General features: G+C 42.9%; 1 protein-coding gene across 3 annotated transcripts in view; it reads left to right on the top strand.

Annotated features, from left to right (window-relative positions):
• Nucleotides 1–1,424: 1,424 nt before the first annotated feature.
• Nucleotides 1,425–25,081, top strand: part of TMEM144 (transmembrane protein 144) — a 377,037-nt gene continuing 353,380 nt past the window's right edge. The window contains exons 1-4 of one of the 3 annotated variants that reach the window (XM_069631336.1): nucleotides 1,516–1,608; nucleotides 14,687–14,885; nucleotides 15,596–15,645; nucleotides 20,100–20,222. In XM_069631336.1, the coding sequence (XP_069487437.1) occupies nucleotides 20,102–20,222 (121 nt within the window). In that variant the 5' untranslated portion in view covers nucleotides 1,516–1,608; nucleotides 14,687–14,885; nucleotides 15,596–15,645; nucleotides 20,100–20,101. Of the gene's footprint in view, nucleotides 1,609–14,686; nucleotides 14,886–15,595; nucleotides 15,646–20,099; nucleotides 20,223–25,081 lie in introns of all 3 variants that reach the window. The other 2 variants (XM_069631334.1, XM_069631335.1) reach the window with 2 other exon arrangements.

Consider the following 25,081-nt stretch of genomic DNA (forward strand, 5'->3'; position numbering starts at 1 on the left):
CTCTATTGCCAGCACGGGCACGCTATTTGCGCCATGCCGGTAAAGGATGGTACTTACCTCCAAACTCGGAATGAGGGCCAATGTCCTATGTGTAGGGATTTAAAAGAATTAATCTGACACTTTATGTTACAGTGTCAAAAATCCTTGCAGCATAGGCGACAGTATCTGCGGCCATTATTGCGAAAACTGAGGGTTTGGGGTACCAAATCATCACCGAGCCTGCTAAAAATAAGCCCAGACCCCTTAGTGGTGTTTGGGTGTGCGCGCTAAATCCAAAAGACATGGCTTTTAAGGAATACATGGTTGAATTTGGGTGGTAAATGATCAGTTTTAAGTACATCTTATTCCCTGGCACCACATCAGACACCCCATATTTAGAGGATTCCCCAGTGTCTTAATATATTGGTTTAACTGTACTCTGAGGCTGCCAGCATGCTCCCCAAGTGGTACTATTGGTTACCATTTAATATAAATTTGACTGTTTTATAGATTTATCTATTATGAATTTTGTATTAACTTCTTTTTATTTTTCTATGTACCTGGTTATCTGTATCTACTGAGTAGCTCTTTTATGTTCTTGTATATGGATGTAATTGTTTTACTTGATGGCGCACACTGAATAAAAGTATATTACTGACTGTTATAAATTGCAGGTGTTACCACATAAAATGCATAGGTTCGTTTCTAAGTGGAGATGGAAGACTCACACTGCCATGATACAATGTGAGTATGGATTGCATGCTCAGTCATTCTTTGCCCTGACAGCTGAGACTCAGAAAGAGTGTATTTACACTTTCAGTTAAATAACATTTTAAAACTATAGAGAAAGTACATCTTCATATTAATAAAAGATGTTAAATATAAAACGGATAGCTGCCTTCGTCAATGGTTGTTGTACCAGGCAGCATGCATTAAGAACGATTGAAATAGCCTCCTTTTTACACCCTTACGTGGGTCTTGCAAGAGTGGCCTAGAAACACGTTCCCAGATGATCTCATTTTGCTTCAAAACCAGAGTTGAAACATAAAATCGAGGTGACAGTAACTTGCCAGAAGATACCCTTCAATAATTCTCGCTACAGCCACTTTGCAGTTAACTGTCTTTAAACTAGCAAATGATTGAAATGCGTTTCAAAGGGAGCACTTTATTCTGGTACCTTGTTGACCTTTCTCCGTTAATCCAGTAGAAGCTTTAGCACTCCTAGTTCCAGGGCCACTGGAGTTTTCAAGTGACCCGAGTGCGTGGACAGGTTTTATGATTTCACAGCGTCAATTCACTTAGCGGCATTTCACTCTCACTCTGCCACTTGACTTTATACACGTACCGGTCACGGTGTTTTTGTGCATGGATCATCACGCGGCTCATTTATCATAGCCGCTCCTTTTGACAATGACATAATTTTTCTTGTCTGGTTCCTGGCTGGTAAAAGTCCCGCGCACACATACCGCTCATTTGTGCTGACTCTGCCAATGTTCACGTGACCCGGAAGTTATAGCTTAGCGCAGCAACAACATCAGAAACTGCAGGGATGTGGAGCCTGAGACAAGGAAGCTGACGCTAGGAGAGAAGAGAGAAGCCCGTAACCAAGAGAAAAACAACCGGCAGTCGGTAAATATTTTCATTTGATTTCCTAGGCTATGGCCGCAATGCTTAAAGCATAGTGAAATTGTATTCTAAATAGTAGAGTGCAAAATTACGAAGAGATTTCACTTTGAGAAAAAGTAACCTTTTTAGCAGTGTGTACAAGCAAAGTGCAGAAAGTAGCTCTCTTTCGCAATACGTGGAAGCTTAGATTCGAAAGGCACAAACGATGATAATATCACATTTGCAGTACATTAAAATAGGGTTGACCTTGTGTCCGTTCCAGATCAGACTTCGTGAGTGAGTCAACACCTTTTTTAAATTGTTTATTTTATTTAAAGAAGATGGTAACTGTTGCTTCTTTTTGAAAACTGTTCCCATAATGTATTCGCTAAAAGGTTTTGGAGACGTTACATTATGCTCTGAAGTATTATTGCTGTCTGAAATCATATACCATTACTTATCAGAAGATTGTTCTGTGGAGCAGTTGATGCATTACACACCATACAAATAAATCTGAATGCCAATTGAGAGTACGATGGTGGCCCGTTTTAACTACTCAACTTCAAAAGAAATGCGTATTATTACCTATCAATTTCCTACAATGCCTAGTTACTTACCCGTCAGGATCCTGCCTCCTCCGCCAACAGGAGGATGGAACGAGAAGTCAGTACTCTGAGGAGGAAAATGTAAAACTAGGAGTAATGACAATTACCAGGAATTAATCAGAGTATTACCTCCATGTCCCTCTTCCCTGTACTACCTCTGAAGTATACCGATCCATTCAAGGAGAGGCTCATGATAACAAATCACATAGCCTGTATAGAATGCTGCTTCACCACTCACATTTACTGACCACAACTTGGGCACTTCTGTCTCAGAGGAACTTTGGGCACGTTTGTCTCAGAGGACCCCCAATCTCAAGACCCCTGCACCAAATTACCTCCTCAAGTCATACTCTACATTGAACCGATAGTGTTTGTGTTTGAAAATAGTGTTGGGGTCAGCCCACGTGGCTGCCCTGCATATTTCCTTTAGGGATACCCCAGAGCATTAGCCGAGGATGCCGATATACCTTTTGGGTTAATGTCCCTTGATCTTCCCCAGAGAGGATCTGCCAGCCTCTGCCTGAACCCTGGTTAAGAGCAACTTGATCTGTTCGCTGATAAACCCCACTGAGTCCTTGTGTCCCACCCCTGAGTGCCCAAAGGTGGCAAACAGACTATCCGTTTAGTTATTTTAGAACAGCCCTCTAATATCTAACCAATGTCAGCCCTCCTCTGGGCAGGGCAGATTTTGATACAAGGCTGTAAAAACAATGTCCTGGGGCCTGTGAAATCTGGACAAAACACTGGGAAGGAACTGAGGATCACACTGCAATACAGGGGAATCTTGTAAGAGGTGGCTGGAAATACAGCATAGCCTATGTTTCCCCTAATCTGCCATCCGGAGGGTTAGCGAGCGATAAGAAAGATTACTTTCAAGGTTACACATTTGATATCAATAGACGAGGTTGGCTGAAAAGGACATGTAAAGTGGTCTTATATAGCACCTTTCTGCCAGTAATGCTGGCCTCGCTGCTCATGGGTCTGTAAAAAAGGAGGACATGGTGTGTTAGTTGGATAGCAGGACGGCAGATGCAGAAACCTTTGATGTTGATGGATGCATGTCGGACATACCCATTATCTGTGGGCCGATATTGAAATATCTAGGCTGTTTGCGGTTTGTACCGACTGGGCAGTTTAGCTATATGGGCAGCCCTCGGATTGTGAAGGGAAAAATTGACAACATAATTTTGATAGAAGATGGATATGGTCTGAATCTGTTAAGTATGCTATACATAAAGGTTATCTGAAGGAGTGTGGGAGGCATAAGGATGCAATATTTTAGTAATGAGGAGCTAGTTGAGGGCTGAGGGGGGTGTAGAGGGAGGAGGGTTGGCAGAGAGAGGGTTTTGTTGCTTCCTGACTCTTGGTTGTAGATTTCACTGAGTTTAAGGTGTAGACCATTGTGACGCGGAAGAGGTTTCCTGAATCAAATTGGTTTCCCACTATAGGTAGTGCCAAGAATTATGAGAAATGCTTGTCGTAACTTAGCTGAAGTTTCTGGTGCAGAGTTTTTAATGGTGCTCTCTTTTTATTGGCTTATATTAGGAGTCTGGCTGGCTGAAAGATCCATGAACACCTGTGAGTCTGCATAAACCTAGGTCCCATTTCTGCTAAATGTGGACAACCATGTAATGGAGAGCTTTAGGGCCAGCCTGGCTTTCCCAGCCATTGTAATTGTATTTCTCATTTAGTGTAAAATAATTAAATTTCACAGCCACCTTGGACTATATCTGCATTATATGTCCAGTTATCAATGACTTATGAGAGGACGGCACAGACTGAAGATCCCAGCTGGGAGCCCGTAGCCTGGGGGGAGAGAATCTGTAAAACGCCCGAGCAGTGTACCCACCAGCTGGCACCCCTTCCCCTTTGACACCCAGTGCTCTCTAAAAGCTCTTATTGCTACCCATTGGTCCCTCAGGAATGAAACTGAAAATCCCACGTCAAACCCATCCTGAAGAAATTGCAACACTCAAGGTAGACCACACTCCAGTGATGACAACTTTTTTCTTCTCACACCAGACCCCGAAATGTGACTAGGAGTCTCTCATAACACTTGGGTGTACCTGGATTCCTATTTTTGAAGGGATAATGCCACCAGCTATGGAAAACCCAGTTTTTTAAGGCTCTCGTTTCAATTTCCAGGCCATCCATTGAATTGCATTCCCATGCAAAACCCCTCCCGTAGACCTCAAAGGTGGAGGGCAGGTGGGAATCTGCCATACTGGTGCTACAGCAAGCTTCAGTAGGATGGGACACAACCGTATCCTGGGCTAGTAGGGAGCAATCAGAATAATGTCCACCCTGCTGGACCTGATCTCAACAAAGACCCTGGTAATTGGGGTAAAGCCATATAAGAGCACCTTGGGCAGCAATTCAAAGCATCCACCCCCTCCTCTGGTATGGAAATCTGGAACAAACCTTCGCCTGCTGAGTTGTCTATTGGGAGGCAAAGTGACTGGAGCGGAATATCACACCTGCAACATATTTTCTGGAGGTTGTCTGGCTGAAGAGAGCGTTCCAGTGAACAAGGGAAATCCCTGCGTAGATGATCCACCACTCAGTGTGCCCTGATATGAGCTGCCTCCAGCCACAGTGGGATTCTACCCAGCAACTAATCTCCACAGCTAGAACCACCAGGGACTTGGACATCATCTCCCACCTCCCCCAGTGATTGATGTAAGCCAGTGCTTAGGAACTGTCCCTTCTGATCAGAACTGCTTTGTTGGAAGTTATGATTGAAACAAGTACTGTACGGCCCTGGCAATGGCTGCCAATTCCTTACAATTTACTCTCCGGTTTGGTCCCCATTTCTCCTGGTGTACTAGGTGACGACAGGTTACCCTCGACCAAATGCCCCAGGCATCGAATGTAATCTTCGTCGCACCTTTCCTTAGATAGAATTGAACAACCTTCTCAGATTCTCTGATACCAGAATCTGCTCTTTGAAGGAATAGGATGCTGGCCTCCAGAGCCCGAGAATGTGAGATTCCATGGATCATAAGTGTAAACTTGCCCAAGCTACCAGCAAAGCACAGGAGGCCATATGACCCTGAACCTGAAACGGAGGCTTTGCGGGGCTGCACTGTTCGGGATAAAAGTCCTAAGACACCTTTTGGTTTTTGTTCTTGCCCTGTTCTCTGGAAGGACTCCCCTCCCCTCCCTTGTAGAGAACTAGGCCGCTCTGAAGGTCAGTGACTGAGATGGCTTCAGATCGGATGTCTTCCAATTTTCAAAGAATCCCTGTTCTGCCGTGACCCGACAGGTCTTGAGCCTGTCTGAGTTCCCTGGACCCTGACCTGAGAAGCCAGTCCTCTAGCTAGGGGGTAATTGAATCCCTTGTAAGCGAAGAAAGGATGCCAGAGGTGCCAGGAGTATGATAAATACCCTTGGGGCCTATCTGAGGCCGAAGGGTAGAACTTCGTACTGAAGGTGCCTCCCACTCACTGCACTTCTGAGAAACTTCTAATGAGGTGCTCTGAGGGGCATATTATAATGTGCATCCTAGAAGTCCCAGGATGCAAGCCAATCTCCCCACTTGCTGTGAAAGGAAAGATCCTTTAGAGAATCCTTTTTTATGGAGGCTCTGCAAATAAATTCTTTCAAGCTTTTCAAGTCCATGATCAATAAAAATGTGTTCTTTGGCATCTTACCATTTATTACCATTTATCTTATCATTTAATACCTTTGCGCTTCCTCCATGGCTAGTATGGCCTACTTTAATCAATAGTGCCTGGATCCGCTGGTACAAGGACCGTGGGCATGGCATGTACACTGTACCAGATGGAACAAAATGGTGGTTGCACTCCAGTATATACGACGCTTGACTATCCCATTGGCCCAGATGTTAGATCCAAAATGTTCCCATATTCTTGCAAAATTCAACAGTCTGCCCCCTACGGGCCCTTAGTTATTATCAGCCTTTCTATGTATCCTGGGGGAACCTCCCCTTAATTCTGCTGAAACAAGGCCTATGCCTGGTCCTCTGCCATGCCCTTGACCTTGGCACCTGCCTATTGCTAGGCTTGTGGTGCCTCAATGACCTTGGATAACCCTATTGGGTTTTCTCCTTCTTCCTGAGTCCACCATTTGTATCCACCTTACCCTCCCGCCTGTCCTCAACAGTATGCTACATTCAAAGTGGAGTTTCAGTGTGATTGCCTTCTGGAATACATTTGTGTGCCAGCCCCTTTATACGAACATGCCTTCACCAGGATATGGCAGATCCTATGGACATTGTTTCGCCTCTGACTCTCAATGGCTTTAGTAAGTCTCTGGACATTTAGAAGTGTCTCTGCCATATATGAGCCAGGGGTATGAGTGCTGAACCCTTTTTTTGGTCATAGGGTCGCAGATTGACACTTCCTCTGCTGCCATTGACAACCTCCCCACCAAACTGGAAAGGATTGACTCCACTTCAAATGATTCTGGCATGTTCTTCTCCTTGATGATCAGAGGATAAAGGTTTACCATGAACCTCGACTCAGCATTTGAATATGTTCAGGGTCTTTACACTCGTCCAGGATTTATGTCCTGATATCGGAAATCAAAGGAAGCACTTCTTTAGGGAAATGCTTCTGTTAGTGGATCCTAGGGTCTGAGGAATGACCAGGAGTAAATGTATCTACAAACCCAATGCATTCAACCTGTGGATTAAGTATTTTGGCCATCTCTTCCTGTCCAAATGCTTCCCTTTAGAGTCTGGCTCTTCCTTTGATGGTAAATAGAAGGGCTATGAGGGGGAACTGTGCTGCAAACAGGGGGAGATGAAGAGGAGGAAATAGAAGAAGGATCTTTCCTCTTTCTCCTGGATTCCCTCTGTTAAAGCAGTGTCTGCTTCACAACTTTGTTGCCTCCCTTATGGGTTCCAGATTCTTTTGTTTTCTTATGGGGCTGGGTTTCTAAGCAAGTGAAGTCACTTTCCTATTTTATTATACTTTCATTTTAATTTAATTTAATTTTACCTCACCAATCTCTGCCTTTATTTACCCTGTGTAGACCTGGCTTTTAAACTTTCCAGGTTTTCATGCTTGCACATCATGTCGGCTATTACCCATTCCAAGATGGCTGCAGGGAGCTCTTCGGGGGATTGGGCCAACCACCAGACCCACCCTTTTTTCCTCCCGCTGGGCCTCATTCTAGCCGGACTAAATCTACTGTGACATCAACGGTCTCCCAGGCTTGGCACTGGCTGCACCAACCATTGCCTGTCCCTGCACTTACCCTCGCTGAGGTGCGGGATGACTTCCCATCCTCGGCGCTATGTTTCAATGCTTGGTTCGCCCCCATGTTAATTGGTCCTCCGCGTTCCACAGTCTCCTCTCAACTGGCACTGAAGCCCTGTGGGAGAACCATGAGAGTTGTACCTCCTCTGCACCATCCATCCCTGACTAGACCACAGCCGGGCAGAACAGGAATCACTGCCCCACAATGCTCTGCAGTAGGAGGATCCAGGAAGAAAACCAGGTGAGTAATTTCCACACCCTGCAGGTCTGTGTTCAGAGGATAGGACATTAAAAAAACTAGGGTTTGTAGGTAAGGGGAAGGTCATTATATCTCCAGGAGGGAAAGGAAGGAGGAATTAGTTAGTTGGAAGATGGATCCTATCATTGAGGCGGAGACCTCAGAGGTGAATACTGAGGTGAGGAAGCAGGAGGTCGAGGTCATGGAATTCACTTTACACCTATCATCTCACAAGGACTGCCTTGTTGGAAAAACTAACAGCAGCAATAGGCTATTCCGTTAAATACATTTGATAGTAGTATATCATGTTCATAACACCACAACTGCCCAGTAACTATCACTGAAAACTCTCCCATCCCATGGTCTGACCACCATTACATCCAGTTTGACCTCAACACTTCCAAAGAACATCCCAACCCCTCCCCCAAGGTTTCACCAGAAGTTCATGCCAACTCACTGTGGAAAGGATCACTCCCCTCCTCAAAGTTTCCAACCTTCAGGCCCCGTTCTCAACTAAGCCTGAAATTCTAGCCGAAGCATTTAAGCACACGATCACCAAAGCAGTTGACTCTATCTCCCCCCTAACCCTTAGGAAAGCCAAAAAAAAACAAGCACACTAATGCCTGGTTCTCACAGGAACTCCTCCAGCTGCGCGCAAAAAAACAAACCGCCCTTGCAGCCTGGAAAGCAAAACCTAATGACTCAACCAAACTAGCCTTCAAAGCTATCTCTAAAGAGTACAAATCAGGAATAATCATCGCCAAGGCCAATTCCTTCAACACTAGGGTAGCCAATGCGAAATCAGATACAAAAGAAATGTTTGCCATCTTTAGGGAGATAGAATCCCCGCCCACCCCCCCACCAACCATTCTGAAGGATGAAAACGGGTGTAATAAGATCCAATCGGCCATGCTCAACAAACTTAATACCCTGCAAACCAAAATCCTGGCCCACCAAAAGGCTCTTTCTCACCTTATTACCTCACAGAACAACAACCAGGAGGAGCACATTAAAGCCAACTCTGCCCCGGTATTCAAATTTAAGGACATGACCGAGTCCGAAGTCATCTCTCTTCTAAAAACGATCAAACCCTCCAACTGCAAGGGCGACATATGGCCTGCCCAGCTCATCAAAGACTGTGGCTCAACTCTCGCCCCATTTCTGACAGCATTCATTAATGCTTCTTTCCAGTCTGGCCTGGTCCCTATGGACCTCAAAGAGGCTTTGGTACGACCACTCCTCAAAAAACCTTCTCTGGACCCATCGGCACCAGGGAACTACAGACCTATCACTACTGTCCCCTTCCTGCTCAAAATTCTGGACAAAGCAGCTTACCTGCAGGTCCAAGAATTCATAGAGGACCACCACCTTCTTGCCCTTCGGCAGTCTGGCTTCAGACCATGACACGGGACCGACTGCCCTTCTCGACCTAAAAAATCAGATGGATGACAGAGACGCCGGCAAACAAGCGCTCCTGCTGCTCCTAGATTTATCAGCCACTTTTGACCTTGTGGACCATAACACCCTATGCAACCACCTTTCCATTGCAGCCAACTTCTCTCCCAAAGCCTGTGAATGGATTACCTCCTTTCTGCAGGAAAGGGCCATTAAAGTATTCTCCGACTCAGCATGTGCGTCACCAAGTCATATCACTTGCGGAGTGCCGCAGGGATCCTGCATCGCGCCTACACTCTATAACCTCTTCACGAGACCCCTCTTCAACCTTCTTGACTCACTGGGCATCTCATACACTAATTATGCTGATGACACCCAGGTGCTCATTCCATTCACGGGCGACTACGAAGCAGACAAGGCCACACTTAACTCCATCTATAGCACCATCCAAGCATGGATGGCAGAAAACTGGCTCTGTCTCAACAGCGACAAAACTGAGCTTCTGCTGATTGGCTCACCCACCATCCTGGGTGACCCTGACGAGAAATACTGCTCATTCACCATCAACAATATACCCATAGCGGTGTCCCACACAGTTAAAACCTTGGGAGTCTACTTAGACTCTAATCTCAACATGAACAGGCATGTCAACGCTATTGCTTCTTCATCCACCTACTACGCTAAACTGCTCAACGCAGCAAGACCGTACTTAACTACACAGAACTGCCTCACCATTGCTAGGGCTATTATCGGCTCGAGGCTTGACTACTGCAATGCTCTCCTTGGAGGGTCCTCAGGTAAAGACATTGCTAAACTACAACTTGTCCAGAACAATGCCCTCAGGGCCGCTACAGGATTCCCCAGAAGGGATCACATTTCAGACCTGAGGAGACAAGTCCACTGGCTTCCCGTAAAACAAAGAATCATCTTCAAAATCCTTTCCCTCACACACAAATGCCTCCATGATTTGGCCCTCCCTTACTTGGCTCAGCGGGTTACCATGCCCACCTCCGCAAGGCCATCCAGACTTGCCTATACCAACATGATCACCAAACCCATAACACGCAGAGTACGCGCAGGTGGCTCCAGCTTCCCTGCTATTGCAGCTACCCAGTGGAATGCTCTACCATCGCACATCAGGGGAATTGACTCCCACTTAGCGTTCCGCAAAGCTATCAAAACAACGCTATTTGTCTAAACTGCTACTTGTCTGTAACTTGCCAATATGCTGTAACTAAGTAACTACTGCCTCCTATGCAATCGTGTTTACGTACACCTTCTTGTAACAAGCGCCTCAATGCCTTTGGGCTGTAGCGCGGCTATACAAATGTAAAAAATAAAAAAATAAAAATAACATTTGTCTGTGGATGTTCCTTCACATGCAGCACAGGGTTATTGCAACAAAAACACAAAGGCAGAGTGCACTCACAAAGTATCTATGGACAGTATTCATTTACATATATACTAGATGCATATTTCTGGTAAATGTGAAATTTAGTATAATTTCATTGAAGCTAGGAAGTGTTCATGCCGTTGTTATGGGATATTTGTATAGCACATGCTTGTCATTGTCATAGCCTCAAAAGTACTTTGGATTGTCTGGGAGTTCTAATGCTTCTGCTTCATCTCATAGCAAATCATAGTTTGGATAGAATAAAGGTGAAATGTTATGTTTGGAGCTGTGGAGAATGTTCTGACAAACATTAGCCAGGTCTAGTTTGGTGGGCTATTTGTAAACAACTGATGGTTAAGACTCTCTTGGAATCTGAGAACATTGAAGTACTGTGGCCATCACTTGAGCTACAAAGAAGAAAGTAAATGGATTGTTCCAGCACTCTACCTTTTATGTAGAAAAATGGCATGTCTATGTTTAGTGCAGCTTCAGAGAAATTAACGTGATTGCCCATGAGGCATTCAGATGTGGGTTTACAGTATTAGTAATTGCCTGTTAAGGCTGCCCCTAACTAATTTCGTGGTCTTACTGCAATTCTGTGTGAGAGATGCCCGATCTTACCTAAGAACTGGTGTATCCTGCATTAGACTCCTCATGATTTGAAGTCTGCCCTATATAAGTGAACCTTGGAATGCTCATGTTAAACAATATTAGCACCCAGGTGGGGGGAGGTTTCTTGGATCACAGGCCAACACTGCTGACCTCAGCCTGCGTTCCATGGAATATGGAGGCTGCTTCCCCTGCCCCGCAGTGCCATCTCCCTTCCACTCTCCTTTATTTTTTGGGTCCCCCCAGCCCACGTTCCTCCTTTTCTTCTCCGGCCTCAGACCGCTGCTGCTGCTACCGCTCATAGCCATTGCCACCATGGAAATGGAAGAGGGGCTCCGTATGATTCCCACCTTCCACATCCATGGCGGCCGTCTTGGCACAGTATTTTCATTCAATGAACGGGGGACGCCTTGCGCGTCCCCTTCGTTGAATGAAAATACTTTTTATTTAACACCCTGGGTTTAAGGACCTGATCCAGCATGCTTTTCTCAGGCCTTTAACTCGGCCCCTGGCCCACAAGGCCCAAATCGTCTTGTGGGATCATGTCTTAAAGCTATATGAAAGTCCTGCCACACCCTCTGAGTGACACATATTGTTTCCAATAATTTCTGATCCATAAGTTTATCCTTCCTCTCATTATCTCCATCCCTTCCTTCCTTTGTGTTTAGCATCTATTTCACACCTCGTTGACCTCTTATCTTCCCCTTGATCATTTATTTTCCTCCTCCAGACTAAGGTCTGGATACTTCTGTCGGGGCACAGTCGGTCACTCTACACTGTCTGCAGACATGCCATGCATGACGTTCTGAAATGACTATGGTGTTGATTTGTCATAGTATAAAAACCTATGAAGAAAACCTTTAATATTTACTGGTCTGGGAAACAATTCAAGTAAAGGCATACATGCTTGCCAGCCTTCATGCCACTAATATCGGAGACTGTTGTAGTGCCGTACTGATGGCAGTGGGTTTTGGTATATATTTAATTCGAAACTGTATCGTCATACCCTGGTAAAGGTGTATTCTTTGTAACTTTGTAGTTTGCTCGCACTTCTGCACTTTACCTTTTTGACAATATTGGATACCATCCTACAATCCATTCCCCTCAGAAATGTCCTGGGCACCTTATGATAAAAAACCATTGGGATCTTTTTGCATGCAATATGTGCACATATCTACATATCATGGCTGCTTCTGGAATGCTGTATGTCAATATATATTATCCATACATTTTACATCTTTATACAACACCCCCTTAGTAGGTTGTATCACGTGATGTATTGGTATGTCTTCTTAAGGATTTGAATGGTTTTCTTACATGTATTGGAAATGTTGAATTAAGTTAATGAGAAAATGTCTGCAATTCAATAATTTACTGTCATTAGTTGATGTGTGCCACTGTTTTTTAAGGCCCAAAACTAAAATATGCCCTTTAGGGGCAGATGCAAAGCCACCATAGAAGTCCATTGGATGAACTCTCCTAAACTGCGTTGTCTTGTTTTTGAGGAGAACGATTAGGGATGTATCAGAGTACTAGGATGGAGACTGCACGCCTGCCCCCTCCCCCCATGAATTCTGATCTTGCCCTGCATCCTGACTGGATCATAGTGTGATAAAAACAACTAGAATACAGGTTATACACCACTGTTGTTTCTAGAAAATAAATCCAAATGTGTGTCACAAATAAATCCACAAAGGCCCTTTTCTGAGAACTCAAACCATCCGCATGGTAGGATGCAGCTGCCAACATGCCTACATGGGGTTCAGCAACTACAGGCACATAATTGAAAATAAAAACCGGATTACTCCAAACTTGAAAATTATCGCTACTCATCAGCTTAACTGCCCCCCGCCCCCTCCAAGTATGATTGAACAAATCTCCTGCAGGCAAGACAGGGAATATAATTCCCTTAATCGAATGGGGAACGTTCCTCCCATTTGCGTCTAACCATCACCTCTGACTAGATGTGGGGGATTGAGGGGTAGTCCTGTCCCCAACTCCCTGGTAAGCATGGTGCCATGTATGCCAATCGGTGACCTTTTTTATGACCCAATGCCTACCAGCCTCTGTCTCGGACCGGTCTGTTGCAGAGAATATGAAGACCAGCATGAACCAGACTCCTCGGAAACCTGGCATGGATCATGGATCCTGGGAAGCAGTACATGGTAAAGGAAACCTGGAACTCCATCGTACTTGGGACACACCAACAAGAGCTGATCTGGAACAGGAGGAACAGAATGTTTTCCCAAATGGGAATGGACTGGGCTTTACCCCTCAGAAGCAGAATATGACACCAAATGCCCACCCCAAACAATTGCCATAGCGGGTTCGTGGGCCATTGGCCTTGGCCTGTAGTCATTCCCACACTGGTCATGCTACCCTGTGCTTAACCCCCATGAAGGGCCATGGGCAACAGGCACTAGCTTGTGGCATTGACCAATGGCCACATTCCCTGGGAATGCCCACCTAAAAGCCACAGGGCCACTTTATATTATATAACTACAGGTATTACCTTTCTGTTAGCATACATTCATTGTACACAAGTTGAAACAATATGTCATGTCTTCAAGCAGACCAAGAGAAATGTTACTCTGATGGGTAGTTTCCCATGATGTACGCTGTGGTGTATGTAATGTCATCAGTTTGTTATAGTTTACAGTGATGTCACTAGTGATGTGATGTCATCAGTTGGGTCATGGGCTGTGCCCAGGGAGGGCTCTGAATTAAGGTGGTATAACTTCCAGCACTTACTGGGTCTTGTTGCATTAAACCCTCAGCATTTACTAACATTATTTTCACAGAATGTCAAGGGTTTTGTTATCCTATACCTCGCTCATGTTAAACGAACGTTTGTTTTTCTTTTCATTTCATCACAGATGCCATATTCATTGTTATAAGTATCTTTCTAAGCTATGCACATGGGATTTGTCCGCATTACGGACCCATGGCCCACTGGCAGTTGCCTGTGGCAAAAACCACATCTATTTGTTTTATTATTCAGGGCATTGTGTGGCCCATTGATTTCTTCTTTAGATTGCCACTACCATTCTTAGCTCTGTTTTTTTCCACCTAGTTACTTAAAGGACGTCAGCTTCATCTTGATCTCTGACATGACACCCATTATAATATAATGATCGACCTGCAACACCAATTTCGTCTTACTTCTGTTCTTGCTGCCACTTAGCACCTGCTTGTTTTTTCACTCATTACATTTTAGCTGCTTCTGCTTCATACTCTTTTGTTATATTCACAACTCTGAGCCTGATTCTCTGGCAGTTCTATCTTCTTGCCAAAAATACATGCCTCATCAAGAACCACAGCAAAATCAATGTTCTCTTGCTACTACCTCGTCGTCTTCTAGTACATATTGTTCTTCAGTGAGCTGGATTATGTGGGATTGGTTCATGAAAGTGTAGTCCCCATGTTCATTCTATGTAAGTTACCTACCTGTTTGTGACAATGCTGTGCCAACCTCATCGTTTCCCTTCATATATTGGTCAGCTTGGTTGAAATAGGATATCTTGTCTTGTCATGTCTTTAGTGTGAAGGCCCATTGCCTTGAAGCAAATCACAGGGTGCATTACATCTCAAGCCAGTTACTCGTTTAACAAGCACTCATTTTCTGTTTTTATTTCAGACCTGACAGAAGAATCCAACACCAGGGTACCCCTGCAGATCAAACAATCCCAGCACAGACATGAGTAGCTGGTCCTCTAGTGACAACGGCACCGACAGCTCTGGAAATGATCTGGGCTTTGGGTTCACTTGCTCAATCATATCTGTCCTATTATTTGGGACAAACTTTGTTCCTGTGAAGAAATATGATACTGGTGATGGTAAAGAGTGAATCCATAGGCTGATTTCAATGTCATTGTGGTTTATGCAATTGTAATTTTCATGTCATAGTTTATATGTAGCTAAACAAAAATGATAATGATATTTCAAGCATATGCAGAAGAATACTTGGTTTGGGGTCTCTGTTGCCCATTTGAGGCTACCACAAACCAAGGCCTTTTTTGGGCTGTCCCATCACTCCTCTCTCTCCCCTCTTCTCATCTGTGTCTTCCACCCCTTGATACCCTACTTAACACATACGTGTCCCCATGCCTCTCCTATCAACTGCCCATCCGGACCTCGCCCTCCCAGTAGCCCCTCCCACCAAACCCTTCTTTTTTGCATCGTCCCCTTTTCTGACTTCCTGGTCGCCTGATTACTTCTGTTTTTCCAACCCCTTCAATTTTCACTCCACTTTCCTACTCTCCATGGGTCTGTGGAGGTCACTCACCTCGTCCTCCATTGCATGCCTCACTGCTGTCAGCCACATCCTCCTCTTCGTTATGGACAGTCTTCTGTGCTCGGTGTTTCCTGTGCAGCCTCTTTTGTGCGCAGCACATAAACTATGCCCTACAGACTCGATACAGAATACTCACTGGCTAATGGTCACCTGTTCTTGACATTACCTTTTTTCTGATTTTCACAAGTGTTTCAATGACAGTTATTATCAGGAATTGCTGTGTGACTACTTTTTTATGTTATTTTAATTAAGCAGTCCTCCTGTCCACCATCTTTGCGTGCCTACCCACAAGACAACCTCTGGTGAGATGTTTAATGAAGGCATGCTTATATTCTGTGCATGTGCCCTGTTTGGAGGAATGACCCATTCACCTTCTAAGAAGATTCACTGTCATGATTCCTTCCCCAGCTACCAAATTGACCAAACTCTTCTGCCTCAAGTGTTACAACTGAAAACGGTTTAGGAATTTGGTTGCAAGAATCTTTGGCACAACACAATTATTTAGAGCCGGGGTTATTGAACAGCTAGTTGTACCTGTTGGTTGTGCTAACTCACGCCTTGAACATCATATTTCCTATTAGAGGTGTAATTTAAATGTTTTCCTGGATTTAGGTTTAATTTGGCCTTCTCATATGTTCATTCACTTTCATCCCTACACTAATGCTTCTCTTTCAGTTTCCCATTATTGGATGTGTTTGCACTATTACTCTTCAAATCCCTGGAGTGGTTAATGAATGAACGAGTAAATGAATGAATGGGCATTGCAAGCACAACATTGTTAAGTGTTTGTTTCAAGGTTTGAGACATTTCAATCTGTTAATCACTTAAGACTGCCGCATGTAATGTTATAACTAGAAATTAATGTCTCAGATGTATGCATTTAAATAATATTATCGCACACTGTTTTCATTTTACACAGTCCCTAGTTTTGATAGGTGCCCATTTAAAATGTGATTTTTGCCATTGTTCCATTTCTACTTATGGACGGTCTCAATGGAGCAGCAATATAGGTGATGTATAAGGGAGTTATAAATGGACAACCTGGGCTGAAAATAAATATCTGGAGTCTTGTCACGCTCCTCCATCTCTATCAGTATCTGTGGCCAATCTCCTTCCCTCTCTACACCACAGGAGAACCGGGGAGGCAGGAACAATACCTTATTCCACTGGTATGATCTAGCAGCATCGGAATTTGGTTTCCATATTCCAGTGGATCAATGTCGTATCGGAGGATACATTTAGAACCTCTTTATGAGCTAATATCTTCCTGTGTAAGCCATACACAGCAAGTATATCTTCCAAAACTAGAAGCATTATCTTTTAAGCTAAAACGAATGAAGGATTTGAGGGTACTGGTGTGTAGCCTAAAGAAGAGGGGATGACCACAACTCAGCCGAATCACTGTGACCTTGCTTTCCAGACATGCATTCCGTCTGGGACCTGTAAAACACAGCTTTTCGTGAATACTTTTTACAACCACAACCAGCCTTGGACTGACTCACTTCTGGAGAAGGCAGCTGTCTTCATTTCGCATAATTTCTGCACCTCAGCATTTAAACAGAATCCTTTCAAGTATTATTTAGTTATTTTGTTGGTTGAGCAAAAAGATGGTTGGCCTAAGATAAAGGTTTACAAGTTGTTATTGGGGACCGATAGTCTTTAATATTGTAAAGGATTCTCTGCCTTGGCTAGATGAATAATCATAATTTGTCCTGCTCCGAATATTCTCACATGTATTTTGTGTAACCTGAAACTTTATTTACTGCAGCTATTTAGCTCAGCAATACAATATGACCTTGGGTTTCAAAGTTTCAGACCCACATCCAGGATATTTGTTTCATATTTTGAAACAATCGATGTTACCTTGCGTGGAAGGTGGAAACCAAATCACTGAATTTAGTATTTAAAAATGTAGCAGTGTTCAGAAACTTTACCATCCCAATTTGAATGCTGCTTTAGTCGGGCCGATTCTACGAATATTATTATTGAATCAACTGTGTTCCACATCGTCTTTTGTGAAAGGCCCATATTTTTGCAGAAAATCACTCTTTCTGACATCTCACATTCCCTCCGCTCTTGATCAGCCTTGGGACGTGTTCAAAATCATTAGTCATTGTTTCGACCCATCTCCTATTAAACCGGTATGGTTTTCCATATTTCGGCTCACTTCCTTTAATCTCTATTTCTGTGACAAAAGTGACAAAATTCCGCTTGACATCACTTCAAAAGTTTTTCATGTCTTGTAATCCTATCTCAGATGCATTCTCTCATATTTCAAGTTCTGATTTCTGTCCACGTATTCCATGAAACTTACTTTTTATTCTGATGATCACCCTTCCCTCTTAGATGATTAAAGCCATATCCAACGCTATGCTCCTTCTTTGTCGAATGTTGATTTAAAATAAATGTTATTTAAAATGTTTACATAGTGCGAAATAGGCACAAAAATGCATCAGCCCGTTGTACAATAAGCCATATATAAAAGACAATTTACAATACATGACAAAAAAATAAAATCGCTCTAAGATAAAGAGTGACCTAAAATCCATTACAATAACCCAAAAAATAGATTTCAAAAACAGATTTCCATAGCCAAGCTTTAGGAAAGTACTCAAACTTTAGGCATTCTGGAATCTTGAGAACACTGATTGGTAGGATGTTCAAATACAATACTGCAGGTCCTGAAAAGATCTTTTCTTTGTGAAAGTATGCCTACATTTGCAGACTTCAAGGCGTCCCAGTTAGGGAGGCTTTTGAAACCTCCAGCGATCTTCAAATTATCAGCCAAATAAGATGGGGATTGTAAATGAACTGCTTTGTACACAATGCGTAAAAGCTTAAAAACTATTCCTACATTCCATGGTAACCGGTGTAGTGAGTTTAAAATGGGAGTAATGTGTTCAAACTTACGGTCCCCTGAGACCAAATGTTCCACAACATGGAAAACCACCTTGATTAATCTCTGTTTGACAACGTTTTCCTACTCATTGAAAGCTGGTCAGATGCTTCCCCTTCTAAAACCTCTGCCTTCGACCCAGCAAAAAAAAGGCAAATACTCTGTAACTTTTTTTGTAAGTAAAGTCCTGTAAAAATGCAGCGTAACTTGCCCAGTAGCTTTCACTTCTCAGTTTGTTACAGGTCAGTCTGTTTTCCATCCTTTGTGTAGCACCGTCACGGCTACCCTGCTAATGGTCGATGATGTTTGCTTGTGCTGGATGCTGGTGGTACCCGATTACTTGTTCTTCTGGATCACTCGCCTGAGTTCAACACAGTCAATCATGAGGTCTTGACTAAAGTCTTTGCCTCCTTTGTGGGTTTAGCTGCACCTATTATGTTCTGTTTCTCATCCGTCCAGCAGAATGGCTCCTAGTTTGTGTAGGTGGGCAGGGCCAGGTCTGACTTTTTCCCCGATGCACTGTGGCGTTGCTGAGGGCTCGATCTTGACTCCTATGTTGTCTAACATTTATAAGGATCCTCTGGAGCATCTGGTCTGTGAGTCGAGCCACGAGGTACAACAGTATGCTGCTGACAACCAAATCTACCTTAAGGTGACCTCTTCACTGGATGCCCTCTACCTGAGGACTGCCTTGGGATATAGAGGAATGGATGTTTTTGCTTTCTTTGAAATGTAACACATCTAAAAGTAAATTTCTTCTGTTTATCTACCTCTTTATCCAATGCACACTTGTGGAGTGGCTAACAACACATTCCGATTGGTATAACCCCTTCCCTTGTATCCTCTAAAAATCTCTGGGCTTTACTCTTTATTCCACTATTAACTTTCCAACTTAAATACCTTGTCTATTCCAATCATATTTATTTTCTTCAGTTTAGTCTTCTTTTAGAAGATTTAACCCTTTCTACCTGTCTCCAAATTCCATTCTGTCCTCCAGGTTCAAGTTCTGTTCTGCCTGGATGGCGGTAATGCCTCTTTTGTCAACTTGCCTGCCTTGTCCCCAGCACCTCCTGAGGACAGTACTACATTCAGCAGCTCACCTGATTTCTGCCACATGGAAAGTCATCCACATTACCCTTGTTTTCATTTCTATTCACTGGCTCCCATTCACTTTGCAGCACTTTTCAAGATCTGCTGCATTAGTGAGAATCCTGTAGCATTACACCAATCAGTGTTCTTAGCAGCCAGACTTTCCATCTCCAGTGATTCATGGTCCACTCGTAAGAATGATATTTTGATATTAACCATACTCTATATGAAACATGCTTGGAACCCTTCTCAGGCTTTTTCTTTTTCGTTCCTAGAACTTGGCATTGTCTTCACCCTGCAATTTGTTTCTCCACTTCAGTGTTTAGACAAGCTCTTCACTTACTAGTTTTCTCTTGTTTATGCTTAACTTGTTTTGATTGATTTGTTATTCATCATGCACCAATACACAGATGTTTCAAGACGCAACAAGGCAAGGGAAGGGGAACAAAGGGAGGACAAGACAACGATCTGACTAGGCCTCATGTCATTGAGATTGTGCAAGTGCGCAACAAGAAGTGCAGGGAGTGTACAGGGCTGTGAGCTAAGTGCATGTTTTGCTTGTTATGCCTTGCTGAGTTTTTATTAGCCTTAAGAATTGCTTACCATAGTTTGAATTTATATGTAAAATAGTTTTCTTGTTTTTTCAACTTTTTGTAATTTGCATAGCTCTTACTGCACACTGCTAGAGTAACCTTTGGTCTAAAGGTGCTTTATACATTGCATACATACATACATTATACCAATAACACGTGTTTTCTAATTTCCTTTCAGGAATGTTCTTCCAATGGATTCTCTGTGCATCTATATGGCTCGTTTCGCTAGTGGTGAACATTATTCAAAATTCCCCCAAGTTCTGGCCCCTTGCCATGGTTGGAGGATGTGTGTGGGCTACAGGTAAGGCTGGAACAGTCTGATTGCACCATAACTAAAAGGTAGCCAAACCTAGCTGAATGCCCCTGGAGTGAGTGACTATTTCTAATTTTGTTAAGCGCGGGATCGGGATTCGAACCTGTGTTGCACTGCGTTGTCTTGCTTCCAAGACAAACGTGTTGCCCCTGAGCTATCCTTCCTCCCCAAATATATTTATCCAAATACTGTACAATGATATGCTAATCTATGATGAGGCGGTTTTCGTTTTGCTTTACATTCCTACCAGATAGTTCCATGTCAAGCGGGGTCCCTCCTACTGCCCTTGCTTGTTTAACCAATATCACATTTCATGATGGGCATTGTATAAGTAAGGCCTACTGATCCCATTACGCCATCCCATTATGCAGGTGCTGCTTTTTAAAATTTCAGGGCTGCATAAGTATAACTTACTCTTATGTCATAGTGATTGACTGGCAGTTGACAAATCATTTATGGAAGTGTAGATTTTGTGAACTATTTTTTGAAGTTTGTATATGTAAAGAATAAGACACCGTTTTGTGGAAATAATTTTATTTTTCTGTATAGTTTTTGATACAATTATACAAAAGTGTGGGACTCTTGTGCACTAAAACATTAAAAAGCAAATTACACCTGCAAAGACAATGTATGGGTTTGGACAAGATTGAGTTTTGTTTAATTAGTAAGCATCCAAGCTTGATGGTTGCAGTTCTGAAATTATGTTACATATTTTAGCCATACTAATTTGGCATGTATTGAAAAATATAAGCCAGTCTCGTTCATTCATGCATAGTTGAGGAATCGCTGTATTTTTTTACAGCACTGAAAATAATAATGAAACTCCTTTTGCCTTTAGAAAATATGTACGTGATGATGCTTTAAAAAGCCTATGGCATCAGATTGGTTATTAAGGATCTGCTTCGTCCCTGGATAGATGATCAGCCTTTGTGGATAGTTGGACGCCATTATGCCTTAATCTAACAGACTGGGGGTGTGGGCAGACCTTTCACAAACTGATGTATGATCAAGATGAAGACTCTGGCAGATGCAATCCTAGTGGGGGCAACACTCTCCATCAAAAGGGTCCTGCCATCATGTTTGGAACCGACGAAACATACCCCTGATATTTGTGAGAAAGATATTTCAAGGGTAAAGTTCATCAGGGATGACAAGAGGTAACATTGTTCCGAGGACATTACACACATCTCTCGTTGTGTAGGTATGTTCTTATGATACCAAAAGTTTGGTATTGCATTTCACATTATGTTCAGGGACTGTTGAAGACGTGCAGTTCTACTTGAACCTTTTACATTTAAAATTATGGGGGTGTGACAATGTTGAATGGAAAATGTTGACTCTCAAATGTTCAACATATTTTACATAAAAGTACTATAAAGGCATATATGAAAAATGAAAAGCATACGAAACGGAAAATAAGCAACTGTGTATATAATTTTAAAACGCCACGTAAATCACCTACCGCTGACCCTTTCTAAACTCCAAATTTAGGCAACCAGTCTCACAATCTGGGAGGTAAGGAAAGAATCACAGGGCTCGAAATGAAAGTTGGATAAGTAGGAGCTAAAAGCATTTCCTGGGTATCCAGCATCAACCGTTGAGCAGCTGCTACTATCAGGGAATGAGGAGGTAGTACATAGCGTTCTGCAAATCTAGCTTTGTCATAAGGTGGAAAGATATTATTTTGTACATTATTTGTGACCCCTTATGCTTTAATTGTCTTATACATGCTTGTGGGATGTATTTACCCATGCATCCGAGCCCTACCTCAAAACTGTGCAGTACTGACATGAAAACATCATGATGGCCAGAGCTTCCCAGAAAATGCACAGGGAAATGCATGAAGAATAGGCTGCCACTCATTTTTGCCGATGTTATGGGCACAGAAGGAAACTGCCTAAAACCGCCATTGCACTACCCACACAGTAGTCTGAAACCATTGGGAGTGGCAATGCTGATTGCCAAAAGCAAACCCATAACTGTTGGGAATTCATTTTCTTAAATCCCAAAAAGGGGTGCAGTACCAGTACTCACCACTATCAGAAAGCCGGCGTTTTAAAACCACCAGATTTTACTTTTTTGTAGAAAACTGAATAAATGAACCCAAAACAGGCCAAAGAAAGACTTACTGAGAGGTGGATACAATGTAAAGTTATATTCTGAAGTGACTTGAAGGTTTATAACAAGACTGGCTGAGCTGTGGATTTCAGCAGTTTAAGTAAATTTGGACTGAAAGACACTAAAAAAATCTAAATGTTTAAATTGACTGAGTGACCTACTTTTGAGTGTCACATAGGTTGCAATTGTTTAAATGTCATAGTTTTAAACTTAGAATCAGCCTTCTAGCTGCATATGTGAAAATGTTTAGTTTTATTTGAATGCAGAAACTGGGGAACAGAAATGACATGTAGCTAAAAACTGGCTTAAAGAGATTCCAATTTGCCTGGCAACTACCCCCATCAGGAGTGAAACTTGAGTCACAGCTGTGTTCCCAGGCCTAGCTGCCCTTTTGCTGCTCACACCAAAAGGGATATGACACTTCCCTGATTGAATTACCTGGGCTCTGCAGGAAATTGAACAAAGCCCTGTCTTGACTCAGGCAAATGTTTTATGGCGGGAGTCGTAAATGGAGATTTCTCCTGGAAGCACAGGGGAGGGGCACTGCCTGTGAGAGCAAGCTGGCTTGGCAGAACTGGAAAAACCAGAAATTCAACCTTGTGCTGGAGGAAAACCACACCACTTTGGGGCCAGAACATAACTCTAAAAAGATGAATAACTCATAGAGCGGACATGTGAAAATTGTATAAATGACACCATAATTCTTGTGATTTTTCTGCCCACATTTTAAGAGGTTTTTAGAACCGGTGGCATGTTCAGGGGGGTTTTAGCAGTTAAGAGGATATTACTCAAAATATGTGCATGTGAAAAATCTGACACTTCATTTCATTCCCCCAATCAAGTGGAAGCGGATGAAGTGGCCAATGACAAGTGGAGAGGGATCTGGCTAGTGATGCTGCTCACACACACCCATTTTCAAAACACATAAAAGCAGAGAGACAGGACAGATAGGGACTTTCAAATCCATTTGCAGCTGGAAGCTCTGCCGGGAAAATCCATACTTTACCTCCATCAATCTCCAGAGAAAGCTGTGCAGAAAGATCCAGACTTTAAATCCCTCAATCTTCAGAATCCAGAGAGAGAGCAGACCCAGATCACTGTGAAGTGCAGAGACCAGAGTCCCGTCTAAAACCTGACCAGATCCATGGCGAGGCCCATTTCATTCAAGAATATAGTGTGAGTACCTAGAAAACTGTGCAGAACCAATCTCCTAGTTAAAATAATATAATTCAATCTAGCTTAATCTAAGTAGAACTGTCTCCTAACTGTCACCTGTCATTTGCAAAGCTGTCACCTGTCATTTTCTAGTTGCAAGCTTTTTTCTTCATTTCCAGCACATTTAAAAGCATTTGGGCCTGTGTTTTCAACTTCTGTAATCTAAGGTGCTGAGGTGAACTGAATCACATTTGATTGCATTTCTGAGAACTGTGTGCTTCCCTCCATTTTCTTGCATTGCATAAAAGGGGGGGGGGTGAATTGTCCAAGAAAGTGATTACATTGTCTTTTGCTGAAATCCTATCAAGTTATTTTCTGTATTGCATTTTCATTCCACATTGCATCCATTTGAAACCATAAAAGTATTGTTGCTATCTTATCCATCCTATAACCACTCATCATTGATTATAAAGAAACCATAGAAGTATTGTTGCTATCTTATCCATTTCATGTCAACTCCTTAGTGATTATCAAGAAGTGTGCTAGTGCCAGATTCTCCGTTGTTAATCTTTATCATACCAGATTAAGTGTGATATCCAATTATTAATTTATTATAAAGCGTGATATAATATATATTGTTTAAGTTATCAAATAAACCTTTAAACTTGCAAAACAGAACTACTTCTTAGCTCAGTGGGGTCAGGGGGATTCCAAGGGAGGGGTGTTAGATAGGGGTAGTCATCCAGAACGCATGAACTGGACATAAAGATATATCAATAAGGGTTTTCATTCAGTATTCTAGACTAGGCGTTGACTTGGCTGTAGTGCTGAATTGAATCCTCTTACAATGCCTCCTAATGTTTATTTATAGATTGTGCATTTGCACCGAATTAAAGTAACATGTGTTTTTTTGGCATCAGTTGGCCTGGGGAGCCAAAAGTAGCCCCTGGTTGCTGTTGGTGACAAGCTAACCAAGCACCTCTAGGCTACAAGCTACAAGTGGGAGCAAAATGGCTCCCAGCTCTACTCCTTTTCGAACACTGAATCAAACAACTGCCTCGGGCACTTTTTTAAATTTTTATTCAGCTAACCCATACAGTCCAGTACTCTACAGTTCTGCTTCATCCTTCTTATGCAGCCTCTGGTAAATGTGCCTCCTTCTTAATTCTCTTTTCACATGGGTTTTCTGCTGTACTTTAAATTATTTTCTTTAAAAAAAAAAAAAGTATTGAGTTTTAAAACAACAAAAGCTCAACTGGTCCGGCCAAGTAATACAGTTCGAAATTGGAAATTTTCAGGCCTCCCTTTTCAAAGGGTCTCTGCAGTACTTGTAGTGCGACTCTGTGCCTACCTCCCTACCAGAGGAATCCTCTGCAGAGCTTATCTAGGTCACTAAAGAACTGTGGGGGAACGTTGAATGGAATGTTACTAAAGCAGTGTAGCAGTCAGGGCAGTGCCACCATTTTGAGAAGTCCAGCCCTTCCTGCCATTGACAGTGGTAGTTTACTCCAGAAGTCCATTGATTTCTCTCAGCCCTCTCTGGCTCTCACCATGTTCAGAGTGTGTTCAGTTTT

The sequence above is a fragment of the Ambystoma mexicanum genome, chromosome 6q, assembly GCF_040938575.1.
Source record: "Ambystoma mexicanum isolate Mex_15411 chromosome 6q, UKY_AmexF1_1, whole genome shotgun sequence".
Taxonomy (NCBI): domain Eukaryota; kingdom Metazoa; phylum Chordata; class Amphibia; order Caudata; family Ambystomatidae; genus Ambystoma; species Ambystoma mexicanum.